This window comes from Camelus ferus, chromosome 15 (assembly GCF_009834535.1).
Source record: "Camelus ferus isolate YT-003-E chromosome 15, BCGSAC_Cfer_1.0, whole genome shotgun sequence".
In the NCBI taxonomy this organism is placed as follows: Eukaryota; Metazoa; Chordata; class Mammalia; order Artiodactyla; family Camelidae; genus Camelus; species Camelus ferus.
The window spans coordinates 16,224,520-16,249,156 of NC_045710.1; the positions used below are offsets into that span (position 1 = coordinate 16,224,520).

A 24,637-nucleotide genomic window follows, 5' to 3' on the forward strand; every position below is an offset into this window, starting at 1 on the left:
TTCATGTGCCTTTCATTACAATTCTTTTAAATCATTCATAACTTAGAAGAGTACCTAAGTTTATACATAGCATAGAACTATAAGGCTACAGAGTATTAAAATTAGAAGAGATGTCCATATCTTGGATCTTCATCTTTTCTGGGGGGAGGGGTCATCTTAGATCCTTAAAAGCATGTGATGAAAGTGGAAGAGTATAATATACATGCATATAATTTTTAATGTGGTTATTCAAATACCCTTTCATGCCAAACAGACTTAAAGTCCTTGCTTTAAAGTTGTACATGTATAATAGTTGCATATTTACCAGCTCTTTTACTTTGTCTCATACTTTAATATCCTTTAAATCCATGAAATCTAAAAGTAATGTAAGCACAGCAGAAAAACCCACACACAGTGACTTTGAAGTTAGGACAGATCTTAATCCACTCAGTTGTGTCATATAATATTTGCGGATTTGCACACAAATTACATAACCTCTCACAGTCCCAATTTCCCTGTATCTATAAAAATATTACCACCTAGCTTTGCCTTCAATAAAAAGCAATGGCTATTAGGATAAATTGGTGAGTATCTATAAAATTAATGCAATCGGGGAGGAGATACAGCTCAGCGGTAGTGTGTGTGCTTAGCACGAATGAGGCCCTGCGTTTGACCCCCAGTACCGCCATTAAACAAACAAATAAACAAGCTTAATTATCTCCCCTTCACACACACACACACACACACACACACAAAACACTACTTTTATGAAGGTAACAACTATTTCATTGCATCAATGTTTCTTTTGTATTTTGGTGAACAGAAGTATATTAGCTGCTTTTTTCAACAAAATTAAGAAAGACTCGTAATTTTTTTAAATGAATTTTTATGGGATAATTTTCACCCCGAATTATTTCATAAATAAGAAACTTCATTGTATTTCCTGGCTCATATCTGCATTATGTTATTATGTCTCCATTTTATAATTTCTATTTAATCTGAGACTCCTTCAGTTAGTAACTAAGAAGAGGACAGTTGATAAAATTTACTCACTGGTCACATTTATTAAGAACATGCAGACCTATGGTCAGTTAATCTTTGGCAAAGGAGGCAAGAATATACAATGGAGAAAAGACAGTCTCTTCAGAAAGTAGTGTTGGGAAAACCGGATAGCAGCTTGTAAATCAATGAAGTTAGAACACCCCCTCACACCATACACAAAAATAAACTCAAAATGGCTTAAAGACTTATTTAAGACAAGACACAATAAACCTCCTAGAAGAAACATAGGCACTCTCTGACATAAATCTTACCAATGTTCTCTTAGGGCAGTCTACCCAGGCAATAGAAATAAAAGCAAAAAATAACAAATGGGGCCTAATTAAACTTACAAGCTTTTGCACAGTAAAGGAAACCATAAACAAAACAAAACAACAACCTACAGAATGGGAGAAAATATTTGCAAATGATGCAACTGATAAATGTTTAATTTCCAGAATATATAAATAGCTCATACAGCTTAGTAACAAAACAAACAACCCAATCCAAAAATGGGCAGAAGACTTAAATAAGCAATTCTCCAATGAAGACATTCAAATGGCCAACAGACACATAAAAAAAATGCTTAATATCACTAGTTATAAGAGAAATGCAAATCAAAACTACAATGAGGTATCACCTCACACCAGTCAGAATGGCCATCATTAAAAAGTCCATGAACGATAAATGCTGGAGAGGGTGTGGAAAAAAGGGAACCCTCCTACACTGTTGGTGGAAATGTAGTTTGGTTTAGCCATTATGGAAAACAGTATGGAGATTCCTTAAAAAACTAAAAATAGACTTACTATATGATCCAGCAATCCCACTTCTGGGTATACATCTAGAAGGAACTCTAATTCGAAAAGATACATTCACTCCAATGTTCACAGCAGCACTATATACAATAGCTAAGACAGGGAAGCAACCTAAATGTCCATCGACAGATGATTGGATAAAGAAGTTGTGGTATATTTATATAATGGAACACTACTCAGCCATAAAAAATAAATAATGCCATTTGCAGCAACATGGATAGACCTAGAGGTCATCATTCTAAGTGAAGTAAGCCAGAAAGAGAAAGAAAAATACCACATGATATCACTCATATGGGGAATCTAAAAAAAAAAAAGTGGGGGAAAGGACACTATGAACCCATCTACAAAACAGAAACAGACTCAAAAACAATCTTATGATTACTGGGGAAAGGGGGTGGGAAAGGGTAAATTTGGGAGTTTGCAATTTACAGATTTTAGCCACTACATATAAAAATAGATTTAAAAAAAAGGAAAAGAACATACTCTATACAAGATGCCCATAAAGATCCTGCTCTCAATCAGCTTAGAGTCTAAAACATAGGATAAGGATATGTAAATAAGTAATTACTCCAGGGAAAAAAAGAAAAGAATACGTGTCTCAGAAAAGTTACACAGTATTATGGTTCCTAGATGAAGGGATTACTTATAACTGGAAGAAAATCAGGAAAAACTTTCATGAACATAACACTTAATATTCCTTGAAGGATAAGTGGGATTTTAAAAGATATGTGTGGTTTTAAAAATAATGCACTTTAAACACTGGAAAGAATGTACACACTCCCAGCGGAGGCAACACATTTAACAAAGGTCCTGTAAGTACCAACAGTAAGACTGAGACTTAAATTGAGAACTGGGACCATATTTCTTTGAGGATGGTTCCTTCAGGGCTCCCCTCTCTTTTCCTTCTATATACTGTCTATGTGATCTCATTCACTCCTATATGCTAATGATTCCACTAATGACTCCAACCAGGTCTCTTACTCAAACTTCTCCTAATCTCTGGACACATATATACAACTACTATACAATGTCTGCATTTTATCCAGGTGTTCCAAAGGTAACTCACAATAACACATCCAAAATCAAACTTAGCATACTGCCCATAAATCTATTCCTCCATTGGTTTACTTCTCAGATTCCTAATGTCCAGACCAAAAACTCTTAGAAGTCATACCTAACTGGTCAGTCACTAGATTTCTGTCAGTCATACCTAACTGGTCAGTCACTAAGTCCCTTATGTTCAATCTATGCTGCCATTGCAAATGTATCTTAATTGGTTTTCCAACCTCCTTTTCATCATTCCCTTGACCTCTACCACAAAATCTATACTGCCTTTAATACTATACTTTTAAATGCAAATCAAATCATATCACTTTCCGTCTCAAAATCACACAGTGGCTCCTTATCATCTAAGGAATTAACTCTGAAATCCTTACACTGGAACAAAAGAAGACAGGAAATTTACTATGACATTTATTTATCTGCCAGACTCCCCATGAAGTAGGATGTAGGCATCTCTCAGGCCAGAGTTGTGTATCTGCAGCACTGAACACAATTTATACAAAGAGAGTATTTCACAGATGGATGCTCAGTAAATGGAGATTCAGTGAGTAGGGAAGTGAATAAATTTCCCAACACTCCTCCACAGACACTCTATTTTCCAGTCATATTCTCTCTTTTTTATACCTTTGTACACTACTTTTCTCAGCCTAAAATGAATGTCCTTTTTAATCTTGTTCATCTGCAGGTAGTGTCTTCTGTGCTCTACTCACACTGTATATGTATCTAATACAGACCTTATGAAACTGCTCTATAATCATCTGCTGCTGCCTTAAGACAAAATTCAAAATTGCCACCTCTACGCTAACTCTATGCTTCAGTAATCTATTGTAATTACCAATAATTAGAATATTTGTCATTCCTATAAAACAGTGAGTTTCTAGATAGTAGGGATTGTGGCTTATTTATCTCTGTGTATATATCTATTATGGGCTGAACTGTGTTCCCCCCACAAAATTCATATATTGAGACTATAACCCCCAGTATCTCAGAATTTGACTGTATGTGGAGTAGACTTTAAAGAGGTAATCAAAGTAAAAGAAGGTAATAAAACTAGGCCTTAATCCAATCTGACTTGTGTCCTTTTAAGAAGAGGAAATCTGGAAACACAAGAGATACCAGTGGTACATGGACACAGAGAAAAGACCACGTGAGGACCCAGCAAGGAGGCGGGCATCTGAAAGCAAAAGAGAGAGGCTTCAGAAGAAACCAAATCTGCCAACACCTTGGTTTTGGACTTTTTCACCTCCAGAACTGCGGCAAAATTAATTTCAGGTCTTTAAGCCACCAGTCTGTGGTATTTTGTTAAGGAAGTCCTAGCAAAGTAATACCGTAACACACAGTGTAATGTCTGTCACACAATTCTTTATTCAATATACGTTACTGATCAAAATATCCCTGACTCAAGAGGCAAGGACTGTCATAGTCATCTTTGTATTCTAAACACCCAGCTTAGTAACCAACACATGGTACTTATAAATACAGACAGAAAATATGAATGAGTTGGACTGAAGCATAGCCCACAGAGAGCTCCAAAACCTGGAGTGAATCTGTGCGCTATATTCCTAAGTAACCGACACAAAATTCAAGATTTTGAGAAGAGTAAAAGATTAGGGCTGAAATTTCAGCAAAATTAGCTAAATGATGGTATGTATGTGAATGCACTTGAGGGCTAGAGGAGGGATGCAGTACAAGACAAAGAACGGGGAACAGTTAAACATAAAATATATCACATAAAGCTGTAAGATAATAATTAGGGTCAAATATCTGATACTAGTCACATTTAGAACCTACAAGTTAAAATTCTTCTGAGTAACATATTTAATTTCTGTCCACATTATCCTCAAAGGAGAATTTGGGTAAATACTTAGGCAACATGTATAGCTTTCAAAATGTTGGCTTTTGTCTTCTACGTGTATTCTGGTTTCCAACACTCCCGCTACCCTCAAACGGCCAAGTGTTCTGCAAATCAGAATACTAAGCTTTCAAATATTCACAGGAACTTGTAAAAGTAATACAACATTCATGTAATTGGTTTGCTACACAACAGACCCCGAGGTTGTTTTTCTAATACATAACAAGTGGTTCCGTTGCTAAGACAATACAGGCCTCTTGACTAAAGATAAGAAAAAAACTGAGCAGAGCCAAATCATGCTTTTGAACTATATCACTTTTTTTTTTGCATCTAAAACAGTGAAAGAATAAAGTTACAAGTGCACCATTTCAACTCTAACTGTGAGATAAAGCCATATTCTTTGATTATACAAGTACATTCTGTAGTAAACAGTTACTAGGTACCAGAAATCACTGCTTCTTTCTCAAAAGTAATATTTCAATGTGGTTGTAATTGAGTTACACAGGGAAAAAAACATCTGCATCGATCCTTTCTACTGGCTTTCTCTAACAGCTCAAATTCATTTTTCACTATCAGTTCCTAGATCTGTTCCAAAATAGGATTAAATTATAAATGTGGCCCAGGGAATATAATAAGCATTAAGTACAAAGGGTCATTCTAAAGCAAATATGCAAGTACCCACCAAGAAACCAATTTATGAAAAATTAAAGCACAATGTAAATAATGATAACAATAATAAAAATATGAATGACTAGCCTTTATGGAACACTTATGACATTCCAGGCACTATGCTAAGGGCTTAATGTATTCAGGTTGAAACATGAAAATGGCAAGTTCGTAAGTTTTAATGTAACACATTTCTCATCTAATCTCAACTACGACCACTTCAATGAGAAGAGTACTATAATTATCCCTATTTGCAGATAAGAAAACTAAAATTTAGAGGACTTAACTCAATCAACTTAAACAACTAGGAACCAAAACTGGGACTAAAGTCTAGGTGTACATTCAAACCCAGGCTCTCATTACCTACTACACAGTAGCAGTAAACTCAGTGTTGTGAAAAACTAACAGAATGAGGGTTAGGCACTCAAGGACTCTCACCCACTGCTCAAGACCACCATATAGACTCTTGAACAGTTGTACCTCACCAAGAATCCAGGAAGGGAATCAAATGAGGCTGATATCCAATCCAGCCCATTCTTTACCAGCCAAATTGTAGCCCTGCTGCAGATGCCATCTACACTGAAAAAGAGATTCTCTCATTCACACAAAATTGCTACACTGGCTAACAAGTTGCCTTAATACTGCTAGCAGAAAATTTTAAAAACTGTGAGAAAATTTTAACAACTTAGATTAAAAGCCTTAAAAGAGATATATACCCTTTGATCCAGAAATTTCTTTTTAAGGAATTTATCTTAAGGAAATAATTAAGGATGTACATAAAATTTATGCTATATTCATCAATGTTATAAAAAACACTAAAATATCTAGTATGTCCAACAATAGTGTATTAACTATTACAGTATAGCCATATGACTAACATTATGTGATAGAAATATAAGAAAGTTTATAAAGTTATATCTTGATTTTAGGAAATATATTATGTATATATGTATTTCATATATAATATATCTATATGTGAATGAGAAAGAAGGAGAAAACACTAGGTAATAGGACTATAGGTTACTTTAATTTTCTTCATTTTTATACTGTTTTTCTATATGACATAATGAAAAGTTAAAAAAAAAAAAAGCTAAACAAACAACAAAAACTACAAGAGATAAATGACCTAATACAAAGCTTAGAAACTGTTAGATACCAAGCACAGCCATATGAAATTTTATTCTACCTCTTAACTGGGAATTAAAATATGCAATTTACTGTGGTCCAAATTTAGACAAAAAATACTTCATTCTATGTAGAAATGAGAAAGCTAGGTCATCTAACAGGTGGCCTGAGTTGAGAACCACTGCCCATAAATACAGGCATAAAGCAGAAACTGTATTCTGATCATCTTTAGATAACTAAAAGTTAAATGAATTTTTAAAAAATGAGAAGTATCTTACCTGTATATAACCTGTTGAAGAAACTGAATATGAATAGAGTGAGAAAAAGAAAAAAAGACCCCTGCCAGCTGGGAACTGACCTGGTATTATCAGGAGGCCTTGGTGTACTCATGTTAAACAATTTTATAGAACATCACTCTATGAGCATGATGGGTCAAGATAAAAAGACCACTCCGTAATCACATCTGAACACAGACAAAAGCATGAACATTGTCCTAACGAACAAAAATAAATATAATCCTATCCTGGATAAAATGAATGACTGCTGCTTCTTTACCAATCACAGCTTTAACCTTGCTCCATTCTTCATACCTTTCAAGTTCTTAAAATAACCAGTCTCAAAATTACTCCCACTTCCTAAGAGCATCTAAGCCACTGCAAAGCCCTACTTCCTCCCCAAAAATCACTTAACACAAGTTCAAATCCTATATGATGTTCCCCATAATAGACATTCTCCCTTGTTACAATGTGTCAATAAATCCACCTTATTTAACTACAGATAGCTTCCTGGAGGTCTTCCCTGGAGGGCATTAAAAGGGTTGGGACTACAGATTTGAGTACAGAGTGGAATTAGGAGTAAAAGAGTAAAATTATATAAAAATACCTATAACCTATAGATCAGATAATGCGTACCTAAAGGAGTCTTTTGATATGTGAATTTATCCTAGTGAGTCCCCACAATTCAAAATTCCTAGTGTTTAATCATCACTGGTGATAATGACTAAATAAATAAATTTCAAATTCTCAACTATTCAGTCTTCCATCTTACCTGAACAAAATAAGAATTTCAGTATAAAAAGTGAAAGGTAAATCAAGAAATTAAACCCTGAACATAATACTTAAAATAATAAAATCCTCTAAATTAAGTACATTATTTAATAATTTAATAAATGAATTTATAGTTAAATTTACTATTTAAGTGTATTACTAGTTCCTTATCAGTAAGTGTCAAAATACAATAACATGTCGTTAAGATAAACTTATCCATCTGAAACATGAGTATGCTTTATTTAAACTTTAAATTATCTTCTCACTGATCACCAAAGTCAACCTTACCCAGGGCGAGATCTTACCTCCCGGGTCCTTATCTGGATTGTATTCTAAAGCATTGCTACAGATAAGGTCAATATCTTTCAGGAAATCCTTGGCAGTCAGGTAATTATGCTTATCAATTTTAGTTATTACTGTTGATAAATCCATGGGTTCCTTGATGACTTCAAGATAATCTGAAACCTAAAACAAACAGGATATTTTAATGAAAATTACTTCTGGTATTTCATATGATCTACTCATAAAACACAAAATAAAACTATACAGTTATTTAAAAATTAAATATAGATATCTAGGAAATAATTACAGATTAGAATAAAATTATAGAGCAAGTAACACTACTAAAGTTACTATGTCATACTTTCCATGAAAAGCTTCAGTTTCAAGCCATATCTAAATCAACTCTGAAATGTTTCGCATCTTGAAATATGAAACCAACTGTGTCAGCTAACTTTTTTTTAAATCCTTTGGACATACCTGAGAAGAGAATGTATAGGTAAAAGCACCCAATAAGCATCAAAAAATGTTACATCAAGAAAAATTTTTTAAAGGAAAATAAAAATAAACAGATTTTTTTCTAATTATTAGACAAGTTCTCTGGTAAATCTCTTTAAAATCTCTAACAAAAGGAAATTTCTCTCTTTTTCAGTTTCCATAGTGAATCGTTTCATGGAAAGCATTTTCTGCTCCTTTGGAGTCATTACAAATATTTTGAGTCAATAACATAACAAAAATAAGTACTGCTTTCATGACTAGTGAAAGATTTGTTTGCTAGTCTTGTCCCTAAAGATAAGCAAATCTACAAGCAAGAAAATATATATATTTTGCTCTATGTACTGATTTTCTGGGAGATAACCCAAAATAAATGACATTAAGTCATGACTGCCCAGTAAGTTGCGTGTCTTATATCACCTGACCAATAAGAAAGCTCTTCCAACCTACATATCTACAGGCATAATTCATTTTATTGTACTTCCCTTTATTACGCTTTGCAGATTCTGCATTTTTTATAAATTGAAGGTTTGTGGCAACCTGTATTGTCAAATGATGGTCAGAATTTTTTAGCAATCAAGCATTTTTTAACTAAGGTGTGTACATTTTTTGTACACATAATGCCACTGCACATTTAAAAGACTACAGTATAGTGTAAATAACTTTTATATACACTGGGAAACCAAAAAAATGTGACTTGCTTTATTGCAATATTCACATTACTGCAGTGGTCTAGAACTGAACCCACAATATCTCTGAGGTATGTATGCCTATATTGTCTTCCTCAATGCAAATTTCAAATCAAGTAATTAGGTCTGATACAAATACAGTCTTAGACACATTTAATTAGTCTAGGACCAGTTCTGGGGATGGGGTAATTTTGGATCTATGAAACTATAGACTAGTTTTCTCCACTGCAGATGGCACTGATGCCTTTTTTTTTTTTTAATTTACACATATAATATATATTTTTACATATATATAAATGTACATAAACACATACATAGAAATATATGCATATAAATACACATATATGTATTTTTATGTTTTTAAAATTTTAGGTAAGTGTGTGTGTATGTTTTAATTTATTTTTCAACTTCCAGGATCTAAAAAGCCAGTCAGTCTCCTTATAAGGGAGATAGTGAAGCTATCCTCAACAAGCGATAGTTTGGAAGATATTAGTTAGATTCTTGGCTCTGACACTTGACATGTGTTGTGTACATGTGAAAAATGTTTTATAAACCTTTGTACAATAAAAATTTATATTACTAAAGACTGTAAAGTTTCACCACCTATGCCTAATTTTAAATTCAACAACTATTTTCTAAACTTTTGTTTTCTTTGCAATTTGCTTTGGAGTTTGATAAAGTTTTTAGACATTTCAAATTTCATTATTTTAATACAAGTTTTTGTGTTTTAGGTTACTTAAATGTTATCTTGGTTTCCCCTCTCTATCTTTCTCAGAGACCTCTATGTTTTCAGCCTTAAGAGCAAATGAATAACCTAGTAACAGAATAAACCTGAGAAGAAAAGAGGAAAAAGAGAAAACATAACCCTTAAAACAGAGTTTTATCTGACCAACATTTTCTATCCACTTCCACTGCCTTACCACCATTTATAAAACTTTTACTCTAGCACAGATGGCATTTGAAATCAGATAACCTCCTACAGTTAGAAAGAAAAAGTTTTCCTGGACAAAGGCAAAATTGGTTCACTCCCAGGATGGGAGGTTAACTTGGGGGCAAGAAGTTCTTATCAATTAAGTGTCAGAATTCCCATTCTCAATTTGAAATAAAAATAAACCTTTAAATCGATCTTTAAAGTGGGCTGATAGTGTTAAGATTATCTGAAAACATTATGAGGAAAAAAATACTTCACAAATATAAAATTTGTGTTAATTGCAAAAGCAAATAGGCAAGCCCTGCCATTCCAGTAGAAAAAGATATAAGGTAGCTGTGATGTAATGGAAAGAATGTGGGCTTCAAATTTTAAGAAACGTTTGAGTCTTGGATGTGTCACTTGCCAATGAAACTGTTTCTTTAGCTGCAACATAATAATGCCTTTGCAAGGTTGTTGAAAGTATCAAATGGCTAAAACTATGTATTGTGGATAAAAATACAAATATGTTTTATTCCCAAAAAAAAGAGGGGAGGGAGATAGATATTTTCAGGCTTTCCAACAGGAAAAAACATGATGCTAGCTCACAGGCACAGATGAGGTAATGGTTCCAAAGGATTCTGCTCAGATCCAAGAGTACAAGATTTCACAACGAGGACACAACATTAAACTTTGAATCATTTCATAATTCAAATTTTTAAAAATTAAGAAAAAATTAAAACTAAAAACACCAAAGCTGTTCAAACATGGAGTCTGAACTAAGGAGAAGGCCAGTAAGGATTGCAATGTGTTCATCCACACACTATATTATCCCAGGATAAAAAAAATAAAGAACAAAAAAAAAGGTTTATTTCACAGTAGTATAGCAGATTCCAAATGGAAAATTTCTTTTTTTCATCATCACAAACCATGCTCCCACAGGACACAAAACAATACACATTGAAAGTGAGAAATTTTCCACTGGGAGCAGAAGAAAATACTTGGAGAGAAAAATAACTTTAGCTGTATAGGATGTGCTTAGCCACAGGCATTTCCAAAATATGAAAGACAAATTTCAGGTTTCTTAGCCACCTCTTTTGATAAGGTATACATAATCTGGGAAATGTTAATATTAATTGGTATTGATTGGTTAATACCAATATTCTTTTTGAAAGCAGGATTTATCCTGGAATAAAAATAGTCTAGTATGGACATTTCACTGAAGTAACTTTTAATCCTCTTCTTAAATTGAAGAGTAAGAGATCACAAAGATCAATACTAATTAAGAAGACATAAACAAATCATCACTACTTCCATCCAAAAGTCACCAGATGTTTGCTGATGACATTGGTAGTTATCACATGGATTAAAATTTTACAGGCTAGCGGTAATATTCATCCATGCCTTTGCTTTTTTTCCTTCCAAAAAAAGATGTCAACATTTTTTTCTTTTAGCCAGTTCAACTTCACTGTTTGCACACTACTGAAACAAGACCTCTTCAATATCCACCGGTTTGCTGAAGATGTTAAAGCGTTTATCTGTGGCCAGCCTCTTGGTTACATCCCTGAGAAACAACCGCAACTCTCTTAAAGTATTTTCTTCTTGGTCCTCCATCCGAATTTTTTCTGATTCTGACAATTGACGAGGTGGAGAAGGTAGTGCAAGTGGAAGCACTTCCATAGTACAAAGACCTAAAGAAAATAGAAGAAAATGTTAAGATTCCAGCACAGCAGGGCCAGGACCTCAATTACTTTTCTGGCACTCTCTCAAAATGTCCTTTTAAAAAAAGGAGAATTCCAAATGTATGTGAAACATGCAAACCCAGCAAGTAAAAATTTGAATGGAAACCAAAAATATATTAGGGAATAGTTTCACTTTAAAAGATAACTTACAACAGGACTCCTTTAAAGGGCAAATTGTATGATTTTAAATAATTTTATTTTAAGGTATTATTTACATACAACTTATGAGAAATATTTCAAATCAACGTAAGTATCTTCAGATGAAAGACTTCTATACTGATTTGCTTAGGTCAACCTTGTTTAAAAACTGCTTCTCAAAATGAGGTGCCTTACATGCATGAAAGTTAAATAGGCAAGTAACAATTCTTTGATCCTTCCCATTCCCAAAAGACTTCTGATGTTAGACAAGTCTCCTACCCTCACATTCTTACTACAACACAGTAGGAATAGTGAATGGCACCTGCAGGGAGCAAAAAAATAAAAATAAAAATAAAAAAGTAGTAATTAAAAAAAGAATCCCAAGACATAAAAAAGATGGAAAACCCAGTCTTAAGTGCCATATATAAAACCTACAGTATTCACTATCTACCATAAAACAAAACATCTTCTGAGAAGGTAAAGTATTAACTTGCCTAATCATAATGTTCTCTAAGTCCTTAAAACATTTTCCTGGTATCACACTGAAGCTCAGGATTAAAATTCTAAGTATTCTGGCTGATTTCTAAATAGCCCTAAGATGAAAAATAAAAGTCAACAGAAGTAATTGAAAAAGAAAAAAAATCATGTTCATCCTCAACACAGAAAATTCAGATCCATGGAACTAAAGTACGACAGGGAGCATGAAAGATACCTTATTAAAATGAATCATTCTAATAATGAAATACTTTAAATGCTGTTATTAAGATTAACAGAAAACAGAAGGCAACAACCAATAATAAGAAGGTGTGACTTCCATGTTGACTTTCCCAAAGTTTCTGGGGGGAAGAAACTCCACAACTATAACCATTTGATAGGCGTTCATCTTTAAAACACTGAGAAAATGTGGAAAGAAGTCACTAAAGGACAATAAACTTATTAAAGTATTGGGTAATATAACCACTAAAAAAGAAGTACAACGAATATGAAAAAGCAAAGAGTTAGCAGATATGGTAAATGTATTTAGTATTTTAAATGAAGAGCTACAAGAAACATAAAAAATAGAACAAGGGAAAAGAGACTTAAAATTTTTTAATAAACAGAACTGTTATTTTCGAGAAGAGGCTGAAAGATTAAACAAGGGCATCTTATCTTTTGTGCAGCTTTAAGATTAGGAAAAGAAACTCTTTTGAATGATTTAGACTGCAGTCCTTAAATCAGGGGACTAAAATCTGACAAATTTTGAGGCCCCTCTTAATGCTGTGGGCCCAAATCCAAGAAAATTCCAATGCTTAAAAGAAAGCCATCATAGATTTCCAAGTGCCTAGGATAAGATACCTAATATAATAGGTGCTCAATAAATATTTGAGAAATTAATCAATAAACCAGAAAAGGCAAATGTTCTAAGAAGTTCTTGGCCCATCAAAACCACCCTGGCCCAGAAAGCAATCAGCACAACACCTGTTGTTCATAGTCTTTTTTCTTTGAATTTTTGAGCCTCAGAATGTGAAACTACCAGAGTATCTGGACTGAAGTGATAAGGAGAATACTTCATTAACAGTCACCTATTAGTAAAACTTTAACAATGAGGCTGTACTTCCCAATGTCTTCAAACCAGGTAAACACAATGGCCACTTCCACATGTATCCAACTAAAGTTCAAAAAAAAAAAACCTGAAAAACTGTCTTCACTTCCACAAAGAAATTTTTTTTTCTTTTTTCAAAAAAATGACTCCAAGAAAGGTATTTCTTAACTCTAACCACCCCCATTTTCCTAAAGGCTTTAAGAACTTTACCAGTGTGTTTCCTTCGTGGTGGAGCCATTGAGGCCTGATTGAGAATCAGTTCTTGGAAAAATTTTCTTCTGTCTTCTTCAATAGGCCTTTGAATATACAAGACCTCTTCGTACTGTATTCTAAAGATACATTTAACCTACACACATACACACACACACAAAGACATTAAATATTTAGAGAATTAAAAGCTTCTTACATATTATACCAAATTACAATTTCTTCAACTTTGGTACCATTTTCAATGTTCATTGAACATTCACATGGAGTTAAGGTTAACCTAGTCTTAGGCTACGCTGTTGAGTGGTTCAACCCCACGGACTAAACAAGAATGGAAGAGTGACACAGTTGCCCAAGTCATTAATAAATTATACTATAATATAAAAAAGGATAGCTGATTCTAACAGTCAGATGGCAACAATCTCAAAAGGCTTCTGCGTAAGAGCTGAAAAATAATTACCTAGAGTCTACAACAGAGAGCTGGGAGGATGCTAACAACCCTGCCTTCTCTTACCCTGTTTCTGTGTAATTTCCTGTCCACTAACTTCCCTTCCCAGGCTTTTTCCCTACCAAGTCTATTCCACTGTATCCTTTGGAATCCTGGTTTCACTGCAGATAAACTATACCTTTGATCTCATCATAGAATGCTCCACAATGACACCACCACCTTCTATGCAAAACTCCCAAGCAAAATAAGCCAGTCATGCTCATATCCCTCAGTTTTGTCCAGTCAGTGACAACCATATCTCTTTTGTTTGCCTGCTCTATGAAGACTTTGACCTCAGATGCTCCCCTTGCAAGACATGCTGTTTAAATCCACATTTGCCTACAAAATTTATTTAATTTATATGTGTTTCGAGAAGGTCTGTTTCCTATCTCTAGACACAAAACTACCTGAGAAGAGAATTTGTGTTTTCCTACACCTACCACAGCGCCTAGTACATAGTTATGCTATATAAACATGTACTGAATGAGTAAAGCTTGTGATTTTTGTTCCCCAGCCCACATCAAATTGGAAACTGCAAAAAAAAAAAAAAAAAAAAAAAAAAGGACAAGGTCACTAAATATGGAAGGAAGTACCAACAATGACAGTGTGGAAAGACAATTAAAATTCAAGACATCAGATGCTAGTCCAAATTTAGGCACATATTTCTGGCAAACTTTGGATAATCCATTCAATTTTTCATGTCTAACTACTCACTGAATTGAAGAATTTCTTAAATATTATTTTAATCTATCTTTGTAACAATAAGGTACATAGGAGTTTCTCATTTTACAGATGAGAAAACTTGGGCTTGGAAAGGTTTAACTACCTGGCTTAAAGTCACAAAGTGAATAAAGAGAGATGACTAGATTTTATAAGCACTAAAGGCCTTTGCCAGCTCTAAAATTCTAAGATAGAGAAGAAACAATCAATGAATGAAAAGCAGCCATCAGAATTCATCATTTGGATAGGAAATTATTTACCTCAAAACTCAAAATGAAATCCTTTAAGAGCTTATATAAAATTTCACCTTGTGACTTTCCGTTTTTTCTTTTGAAGTGGTATACCTTCATGTATAATTCACTCCAACCCTTTGATCTATACTTTGCTGGCCTTTATTTGAAAGTTCTGGCAAGTAAATTTACCACTAAATACCCATTATGTGCCAAATATCATGCCAGACACTGCAGTTATAAACTTGAAGGAAATATGCTTACTTCCTGCTGTCAAGGATCTTAAATCTCATAAGAAAGCATTGTACCTTACCAGAAGCGTTAATAACAGAGGTAGTGAAACATGCAAAGGGCTGGGGTGAAGAGACATTAGATATAGCAGAAAATGCCAACATTAACTGGGTCTTGAAAAATAAACAGAATGCAGTACCACAGAAGTACCAGGATTTTGTTCAAGGGTAGCAAAACATTTAATTTCAGTTTCAAATATTCTTCCATCTGATCATTTTTAACATTGTGTTGAACTTTGTGAATACAAAAACATACCAAGAGCAAGTCTACAATAATCTCCTGATCTTCTTGCCAGGTTATTACTAACAGCTTATTTTTCTTTAAATTTACCCCTAACTTAATTTTCTGACATACCCAGCCTCAAACTTCATGCTCCAACAAGTAAAGCCTCGTGTAATTCCCTGAGCAAATCACATTCTCTTTCACACTGGTTCATAATGGTCTTTATATATGCTATTCACTCCTTTCTCAAAAGTTTTTTAACTCTCCGCTTAAGCTGATGCTTTCCGGGTGCTGCTCTGACTTTCCCAGATAAATTTAGACATACCTTCTACTATCTCTCGTTAAACTTTTTTTAAGTTCAATCATTTTTAGTAAATTAATTCAGTTGGGCAACCACCACAAATCAGTTTTAGAATATTTTCACTACCTCCAAAAAGTTCCCTTGTGCCCATCTGCAGTCAATCCACACTCACACTCCAAGCCAACAACAACTGATTTGGTTTCTGTGTCTAGAGATTCGTCCCCTCTAGAAATTGCATATATTGAGAACAATTAGTCTTTTGTGTATGGCTTCTCTCACTTTTACCATAAAAAACTGAAGATCATTCACACTGTAGAATGTATCAGTAGTTCATTCCACTTATTGCTGAATAATATTTCACTCTATGTATACATACAACATTTTGTTTCACCAATCACCAATTAATACTTGGGTTGTTTCCACTATGATGAATAATACCAGTAGGAACTTTCACATACAAATCTTCATATAAACATATGTTTATATTTCCCTGGTGTAGTTACCTAGGAGTAGAAATGCTGAGTCACATCACAAGTTTATGTCTAACATTTTAAGAACTGCCAACTTTTCCAAAGTGGCTACATCATTTTACAATTCCACCAGCAGTATACAAGGATTCAAGTTTCTCTACATTCTTGTCAACACTTGGTATTGTCTGTCTTTGTGATTACAGCTATCCTAGTGGATGTGTAGTGGTATCTCATTCCTTAATGACTAATTATACTTGGTATCTTTTCTCATGTTTATTAGCCCGAGAATATAAATACTCCTTGATAAAACGTCTATTAAATCCTTAGCCCATTTTTAAATTGTAGTTTTCTTTTTAAATTCAGTTGTGGTAAAACAGTCATAACAATTTGCCATTTTAACAGTTTTAAACTGTACTGTCTGTAGCATTAAGTATACTCACATTGTTATGCAATTATCACTACCTATCTACTTCCAGAACCATTTCATCCTTCCCAACTGAAATTCTACCCATTAAACACTAACTCCTCATACTCTCCCTTGCCCCAACCCGTGTCAACCACCATTCTACTTTCTGTCTCCATGAATCTGACTACTCTTACGAATCTTGTATAAGAGGAATCATATTTGTCCTTTTGTAACTGGCTCATATCATTTAGTATACAGTCCTCAGGCTAACCCATGTTGTAGTTACTCAAGTTGTAGAATATGTCAAAATTTCCTTCCTTTTTAAAGCTAAACAATTTACATTGTATGTATGTCCCACACTATGCTTATCGGTTCATCGGTTGACGTATACCTATATTGTTTCTATATGTTGGCTATTGTGAATAATGCTGCCATGAACATGAGTATACAAATATGTTTGAATCCCTACTTGCAATTCTTTGGGTACATACCCAGAAGTGCAACTGCTGGATCACATAGTAATTTTGCTTAATTCTTTAAAGAATCAGCAAAATACACTTATTTTCAACAGAGGCTGCACAATTTTACATTCCCACCAGCAATGCAGAAGGGTTCCAATTTCTTCATATCTTGACTAACACCTTATTTTCTGTTTTTATGACAACAGTAATCCTATTGAGTATAAAGTAGTATCTCAATGTGGTTTTGATTTGTAGTTCCCTAATGATTAGTGATGTTCAGTATCTTTTCATGTGCTTTACTGCCATTTTAGCATCTCCTGTGGAGAAAAATCTATTCAAGTACTTTGTCCATTTCTAAATTGGTTGTTTGGGGGTTTTTTGTTGTTGTTGAGTTGTAGGAGTTCTTTATATACTCTGGGTATCAATCCCTTATAAAATATGTGATTTGCAAATACTTTATCCCATTCAGTGGGTTGTCTTTTCACTCTGTCAATAGTACCCCTTTAATATACAAAAGTTTTTAATTTTGATGAAGTCTAATTTATCTATTCTTTCCTTTGTTACCTGTATAACTGTTGTCATATCCAAGAAATTATTGCCAAATCCAATGTCATGGAGATTTCCCCTTATGTCCTTCTCTAAGAGTTTTATAGTTTTAGGTCTTACAATCCATTTTGAGTTAGTTTTTTGCATATGTGTAAGTTAAGGGTCCAAATTTTTTTTTTTTTTTGTATGTGAACATCCAGCTTTCCCAGCACCATTAGTTGAAAAGACCATCCTTTCCCCAATGAATGGTATTCACACTCTTCTTGAAAATCATTTGATGTAGTCTTATTATCACACTGAAAGAGTTCTTTATACAATCTGGATGTAAGTCTTACCAGATACATGATTTGACAAATTTGAAATATTTTCTCCCAGTCTGTGGCTTGTTTTTTCATTCTCTTAATGGTGTCTTTTAAAGAGTAAAAGGTTTTAATTTTGGTAAAGTTCACTTTATCAAATTTTTCTTTTATGGATCATGCTTTTATATTTTATACTATCACAGCACTTCTACTATATTATATTTTCCAAGTCTCTCTTCTCTCTAAATGTTTAAATTCTTAGAGAACAGTGGCTATCTAGGTTTTCACCTATTTTATTTCATTCAACAAAAATTTACTATACTAGCAATTCATATGTGTGTATATATATATAAATCTATGTGTGATTTGTGTACATACAGAAATTGCGTTAGGTAGTTAGACACTGTGAACGGAAGAGTGAAGAGAAGAGACACTGTCTTAAATTCAGACTTATTAGTACATTACACTGCACAGAACAGGCAATACGTTTTTGATGAATGAACAATGATCTTAACTTGATGAATACAAAACCTCATTTCCCTAACCACTCATCAGCCTAAGCATCACAATATGAAGAAACTGTCTCTCTGCAGTTTTAGTATAGGGCAGTATAGGTGCACGAAATTTGGAATCAGACAAACCTGCTCCACCACTAGCTATAAGACCCTAGGTAAGTTACTTTACCCCCTGTTGGCATCAGTGTCTTCATCTGTCAAATGGGAAAACAATACTTTTCTCACTGGACAGTTAAAAACTTAGTTAGTTAATATATATTATTAGCCTATACAGTGCCTGGCACACAGCTACATAAACAGCAGCAATTCTTTCATTAGCAAATCTTCTTGTTTTACCTTATTTAATAAAATGTTAGAGTTGTTAGTTTCCAGTTTTGAAGGTAGAGTTTATGCAACCTCTGAAACGGGGAAAATTAATGGTTTAAAAACTCAAAATCTCAAAGAGAAAAGATGTGGAAAATCAGGTCAGAAAAGAGCCTAAGATGGTTTTCATAAATAAAATTTTCTTTCCTCAAAACAAAACAGGTATACAATCTATTAAAAATAAAAATTAACATTTTACATACCTTAAAATAGTATAATTCATGTTCATTTACAACCCTTTTTTTAATTAAAAAAAAACCAACTTGGGAGGCATGCCTTCCTCTTAAATTTTAAGAATCGTAATATTGTTCTACAACCAAAATATTAACACTAAGATATTTCTCTTGTACATATGATCATTCAACTGAGTTTTCAATGCCCCTACCTGATGTTTCTACTTGTTACTGGTTTTTACTTCCTAGGTTCCACCATAAACTGAGAAACACAAAATGACACCAAATACTGAGATGACAAAATGCTGTATGAAATCTTTACTTTCATCAGTGTAGCTGAGGAGGTATTTCTTTAAAATTCATTTCCAATATACTGAATTATATCATTCTGAGCCTGCCCACAATAATTTAATACCAAAGTACACACTGTGAATCTCTACAGGAATTTAAGTGCAATTCTTTCTGACCAAAATCTGCTTTCCTTTTCCAAATATTTCTACTTCTATATGCTTTCTTGTTTAAAAGTCTCTTTTTAATGTTTAACCTTTTTTGTAATTCTCCTGAAGAGAAATAACTTTTGCAATTCTCATATATCTCAAGTAAAATTCTTCAACTATTCTCAGAAAAAGTCTTTAGAGTCCACAGAAGTAGATTTTACTTAAACTAAAATGTTACAAAAAAAAAAAAAAGGAATGACATTGGGCACGAGTTATCTAAAGCCTATGTGGTGATTCAATGGTTACTTCCTTTTTTTCATACAGCAAACATTCACTAAGCAATTCCAGTGTGTCAGGAAAGTAAAGGGCAGTAAGACAGTTCCATACTCTCAAAGAGCTCATGGTCTAGGTCAAAAATTCTCAAACATTTTGATCTCAGGACCTTACTAAACTCTTAAAAATTACTCAAGAACCTAAAAGAGCTTTTGTTTATGTGGGTTATACCTGTCAATATTTAAATATTAAAAATTAAAACTAAGAACTTTCCGAATTACATATTCACTTAAAGCTCATTACATGTTAACATTTAAAAATACATTCTTCTGAAAGATCTATTTTTCCAAAATATGTTCTTTTGAAAGATCTATTTTTCTAAAATATAAAATATATATAAAATAAAATTTAGTGAGAAAAGTGGCATTGTTTTCCATGTCTTCAAATCTCTTTAATGTCTGGCTTAAGGAAAAACAACTGGATTCTCATTTTCTGCTTCTGCATTCAACCTGTTACAATAATGTTGTTCTGACTGACGTATAAAAACTCATATTCAAGAAGATACACTGTTGAGGGAAAAAAAAAATAGAAGTGAGACCAACCTCCGAAAGTCTTATAGGGCTCACAAGGATCATTGGACCATACTTTGAAAACAGGGAGTCTAGAGCAATGACTTCCAATTTTTTTTTCATCAAACACCTCATCAGTAAAAAATTTGAAAATATTCCCTCCAGTATATGCATATTTATTTAAACATACTATTCTACTAATACTACTATTTCTATTATAAAACATTATACATAAAATATTTAATACAAAAAATTAAAATGAATAGAAGTTCTGATGTTTTTCTCAATATTCCAACGTACTGTCTTATTTCGAGTACAACTGGAATAGAAGAGACAGAGAGAAATACAGAGGCACATTTATGAGAGAATTCTTTAACTCTAAAAAATGAGATAATCACTTCACCCCACAAAAAGAAGACATTTTTATAGCCTTAATAAAATAACAGTCTCATGATGACTAATTCATTTTTGGCTTTGTTTGTTTTTAAAAACTGAGTAGAGAATAACTTTTCATCTCTGAATGAGTTTATTTTCTGATGAAAATAGTAGCATTTATTATAGAAGACTTAAAAAACAGGTAAGAAAACAAAAATTACTATAATCTTAAGACTCAGAAATAATTACTATTTAATATCTCTATTAATAGTTACATATAAATGGTTTTATATATATATTAAAAAAACATTCAAACATCTTTTCATGACATTAAATGTTTTCTACATCAGTATTTTTTTAATAGTCCTGTGTTTCATGGAATAACTCTACTGTGACCTAATCAGTCCCCTATTATAGGACATTTAGATAGTTTCCAACCCATGAAGAAAGGCTATGATAAAGGCTTGTATTTTTTTATGTTGTCTATGTTGTGTCTGTGTTTGTCCATGAATTATATTTGCCTATTCAGTAGGCTAAAATCTGGATCTTACTGTTATTCTAACCTACCAGTGTATTTTCTTAAATACGCTGTAGTAACTAATCATTTCTTTCTTCTAGAATCACTTAGTTTTTTGCTACCCACTGTCTACTTCATTACTTCCATAGAGCTGGCACCTTGCTAACCTACAGTTACTTGGTCTGCAATTCTCCGTGCTCTTTATTCATTCACTAAATATTTATCAGTATATGCTAAGTATAATTCACCACTATCTCAGTTTGTGACCTAAATAAAGCAATATTCTAATGGCAAAGCTGAAATTAAAATGAAAGGCTTGGGGGCAGAGGAGGCTTTCTAAAAAATTAGTGGAAAACATATTATGTAATCAGTAGTCTGAGAAAATTCTCATAATCTTCACCCTACAGATGTGAATATCCATGATAACTTAAGTGACTGCTTGATTAATAAGGGCAAAGAATACAGAAGACAAAAGTGGGAAGGGGGGTGCTGAAATTTCAGGATTCAATGCTAATGTATTTCTAATATTTTAGCTACTAATTAAGGGTACTGGTAAACAAATAATTTTAAAAGCCTACTAACTAGTAGGCTTTTTTAATCCACTAAAAATTATGACAACATTGAAAATGTGTATGATGCAATGTTAGTTCTAAAAAACTAAACCACCAATAAAATCACACATGCCAATAGACAAGAATAAGCAAAATTAAAACTACCATATCAAGAAGACAGGTTCAAGATAAACACAGGTTTATACTGTAGAGCACAGGGAACTATATTCAATCTCTTGTAGTAACTTAGGGCGAAAAAATATGAAAACAAATATATGTATGTTCCTATATGACTGAAGCATTGTGCTGTACACCAGAAATTGACACATTATAAACTGACTATACTTCAATTAACAGTATATTTAAAAAAGAAGAAGACAGGTTCACTAAGACTTTTATTTATACATTTTTCAAACAATATAAGGAAAATTCAGGTAAGTATATATTCCTAACTAAAACCCTTAATTATTCCGGTTTTTCTTTATATTTTATAAAATTATAATAAAATTAGTTAACAGTGAAGATCTAATTTTAAAAAGTGGCTCCTAGGTAATGTCCAGGTTCAGTCTATTCTTCTAAATTAATTTCAAGTGCAATCGTACTTTATAATACTAATATAATACCAAACATTTTATAGCTCTGTGATTTCCAAAATAAATTCACATATATTGCCTTGCACCAACAAGCCAGTCTGTTATTATCCACATTTTGTAGATGAAGAAACTGAGGCTATTCTAGGTTCAAACATTTACCCAAGATCAAAAGACATATAAGTCAGTACCATGGTTTTCCTGACTCTTACTACATATGTCTTTCCACTAAACTTTACTGCCCCTGTGATTAAAAAAAAATTTCTGATTAATGGTCTCCAAATAATACCAGACTCTGAATAACAGAAAAGAACTATTCTACATTTAATATACTTTTCTTACAAGAGTAGTAAGTTGTACAGATCTTTAGCAAGACAGATAACAAACACTGAAACAGAATGAAAAAGCCTGGTAAACAAACATCTGAATTATAACATTCTACATAATCAAGATTTATATTATAGCATCTGAAATATGTAAATCTTTTTATAAGAACTGTGTTGCCTGGGCAAATTACTTGTAAGCATTTCTAAAGGAGATTATTTCAAAACCTAGTAAGCACAGAATGTTAAAATAATTTTTAAAAAACCAATTTCATTCATATGAGCTGATCTACTAATTTTTTCAGAAACAACTGCGATTTTTACCTCAGATTCTACTAATTAAATGAGTTAGATTTGAATTCAAAAGCTAAATAATAGATTTGAAAAATATGCACAGTCATAATAATATTCAACTTAACATGATGTTACCAATGAAAGAGCTGAAAGGTCAAATCCCACCAAATAATCTAACAAATGGTAAGAATGAGGATAGTTAGAACTGACGATAATACGGCTAAGATCATATTAGTAGGTACTGTACATACGTTGGGGTCCAGTCAAAGCAAGAATTCTCTCAGTACTCACAACATGAGGAATACATCAAAATATATATCAAAAAAGAAACTGAAATTTAAAACATTAACTAAAGTCACATAGCTAATAAGTGGTACAACCAAGGCATGAACCTTGACAGTATTGATTTTATAATAACTAAAATGTGTCAAATTTATAAGGTCAGCTATTTTAAAACAATATAATAAAAAAAGATAAATATTTCATCAGTTCTTACCTCTTCAGGCAGTTCACTGTACATAGTTTCAGAGGTAGACAATAAAAATATGGGTGAAAATGATGGTATATCTTGCAGCAAAGTCAGAAAAGTTGCTCTCACAGTTTCACTGACAGCTTCCCACCAATCACCAATGTGAGGCATATAAACAATACTAGGTACTGTTCTTCGAGCTTCACGAAAAATCTAATTAAGGAAAGAACTAGCATTAAAAATTTAAATAGATATTATTCTAAAGTCTACACAGTAACTCCCAAATACATAAAATGTGTCAGGCCTGTTACTGTAATTATTTTCAGCTCTGATATTTAAGTTGTTCAAGATTTTACACACAAGACTTACATACAGCTTCTATCTATCCTTATCCCACCTAAAAAAAGGAATATGTTTTGTTATTTTATTATTTCTATTCAGTATATATTAATAGTATAAAGGCATCAAATTGCTCCACTTATATATCATGTAAATATTAAAGCAAAACACCACTACAAAATATGCTGCAAATTAAGAGATAAGCATGCACCTGTATGTCACCCACGTCAGAGTGACTATCAGTAAGCACAAAGAAGAAAAGGAAGACATAGTTTACATGTTCCTGCACAATGCCTAAAATCACTCAACATACGAATGAAGTATTTTAATCAAGATGTACCACCCTAGGGCTTAAAATTAATGAACTACCTGCTGACCACTTGTTTAGCTCCTATTACCTTAATTCAATCTTCTATAAAACAGTCACAAAATACCCTTAATCTTTAAAGAGCAAAAAATGAATTAGCAAAAAGCTATGAGACACTCTCACTTCAGAAAATACAAAATTTAAAGTTTCCTCAGGTGTTCAAAAGAATTGTAACTATAGCTTCAGTCACAGTCTGCCAACACATGCCAATGAAGACCAGGTTGGCTATTAAGCTGCCAAACAGAACTGCTGCCCTTTACATAAAAGCCAACAACTGCTCAATAACCCATCAACAAATTCTCACAGGTTAATATGACATCTCTGCAGTACTTTTAACAAGTGTAAGAATAAGTGTAAAAATCTTTCTTCAATGTAATTTGAGAATTCTACTCCTAAAATTGTCTACTATTTTAAACGTATTCAATTA

At 33.0% G+C, this 24,637-nt stretch overlaps 1 protein-coding gene across 4 annotated transcripts in view; it reads right to left on the bottom strand.

Moving 5' to 3' along the window:
• ATAD2B (ATPase family AAA domain containing 2B) overlaps positions 1-24,637 on the bottom strand; it is a 150,296-nt gene that overhangs the window by 29,995 nt on the left and 95,664 nt on the right. For 3 of the 4 annotated variants that reach the window (XR_004326171.1, XM_032497106.1, XM_006192713.3), the window contains 4 exons: positions 23,532-23,717; positions 13,626-13,761; positions 11,448-11,644; positions 7,889-8,048 (listed from right to left, as the gene is read on the bottom strand). Coding sequence is in view for 3 of the 4 variants with exons in the window: in XM_032497106.1 (XP_032352997.1) it covers positions 7,889-8,048; positions 11,448-11,644; positions 13,626-13,761; positions 23,532-23,717 (679 nt within the window). In the remaining variant the exon portion in view is untranslated. The remainder of the gene's footprint in view (positions 1-7,888; positions 8,049-11,447; positions 11,645-13,625; positions 13,762-23,531; positions 23,718-24,637) is intronic. The other variant, XM_032497105.1, reaches the window with a different exon arrangement.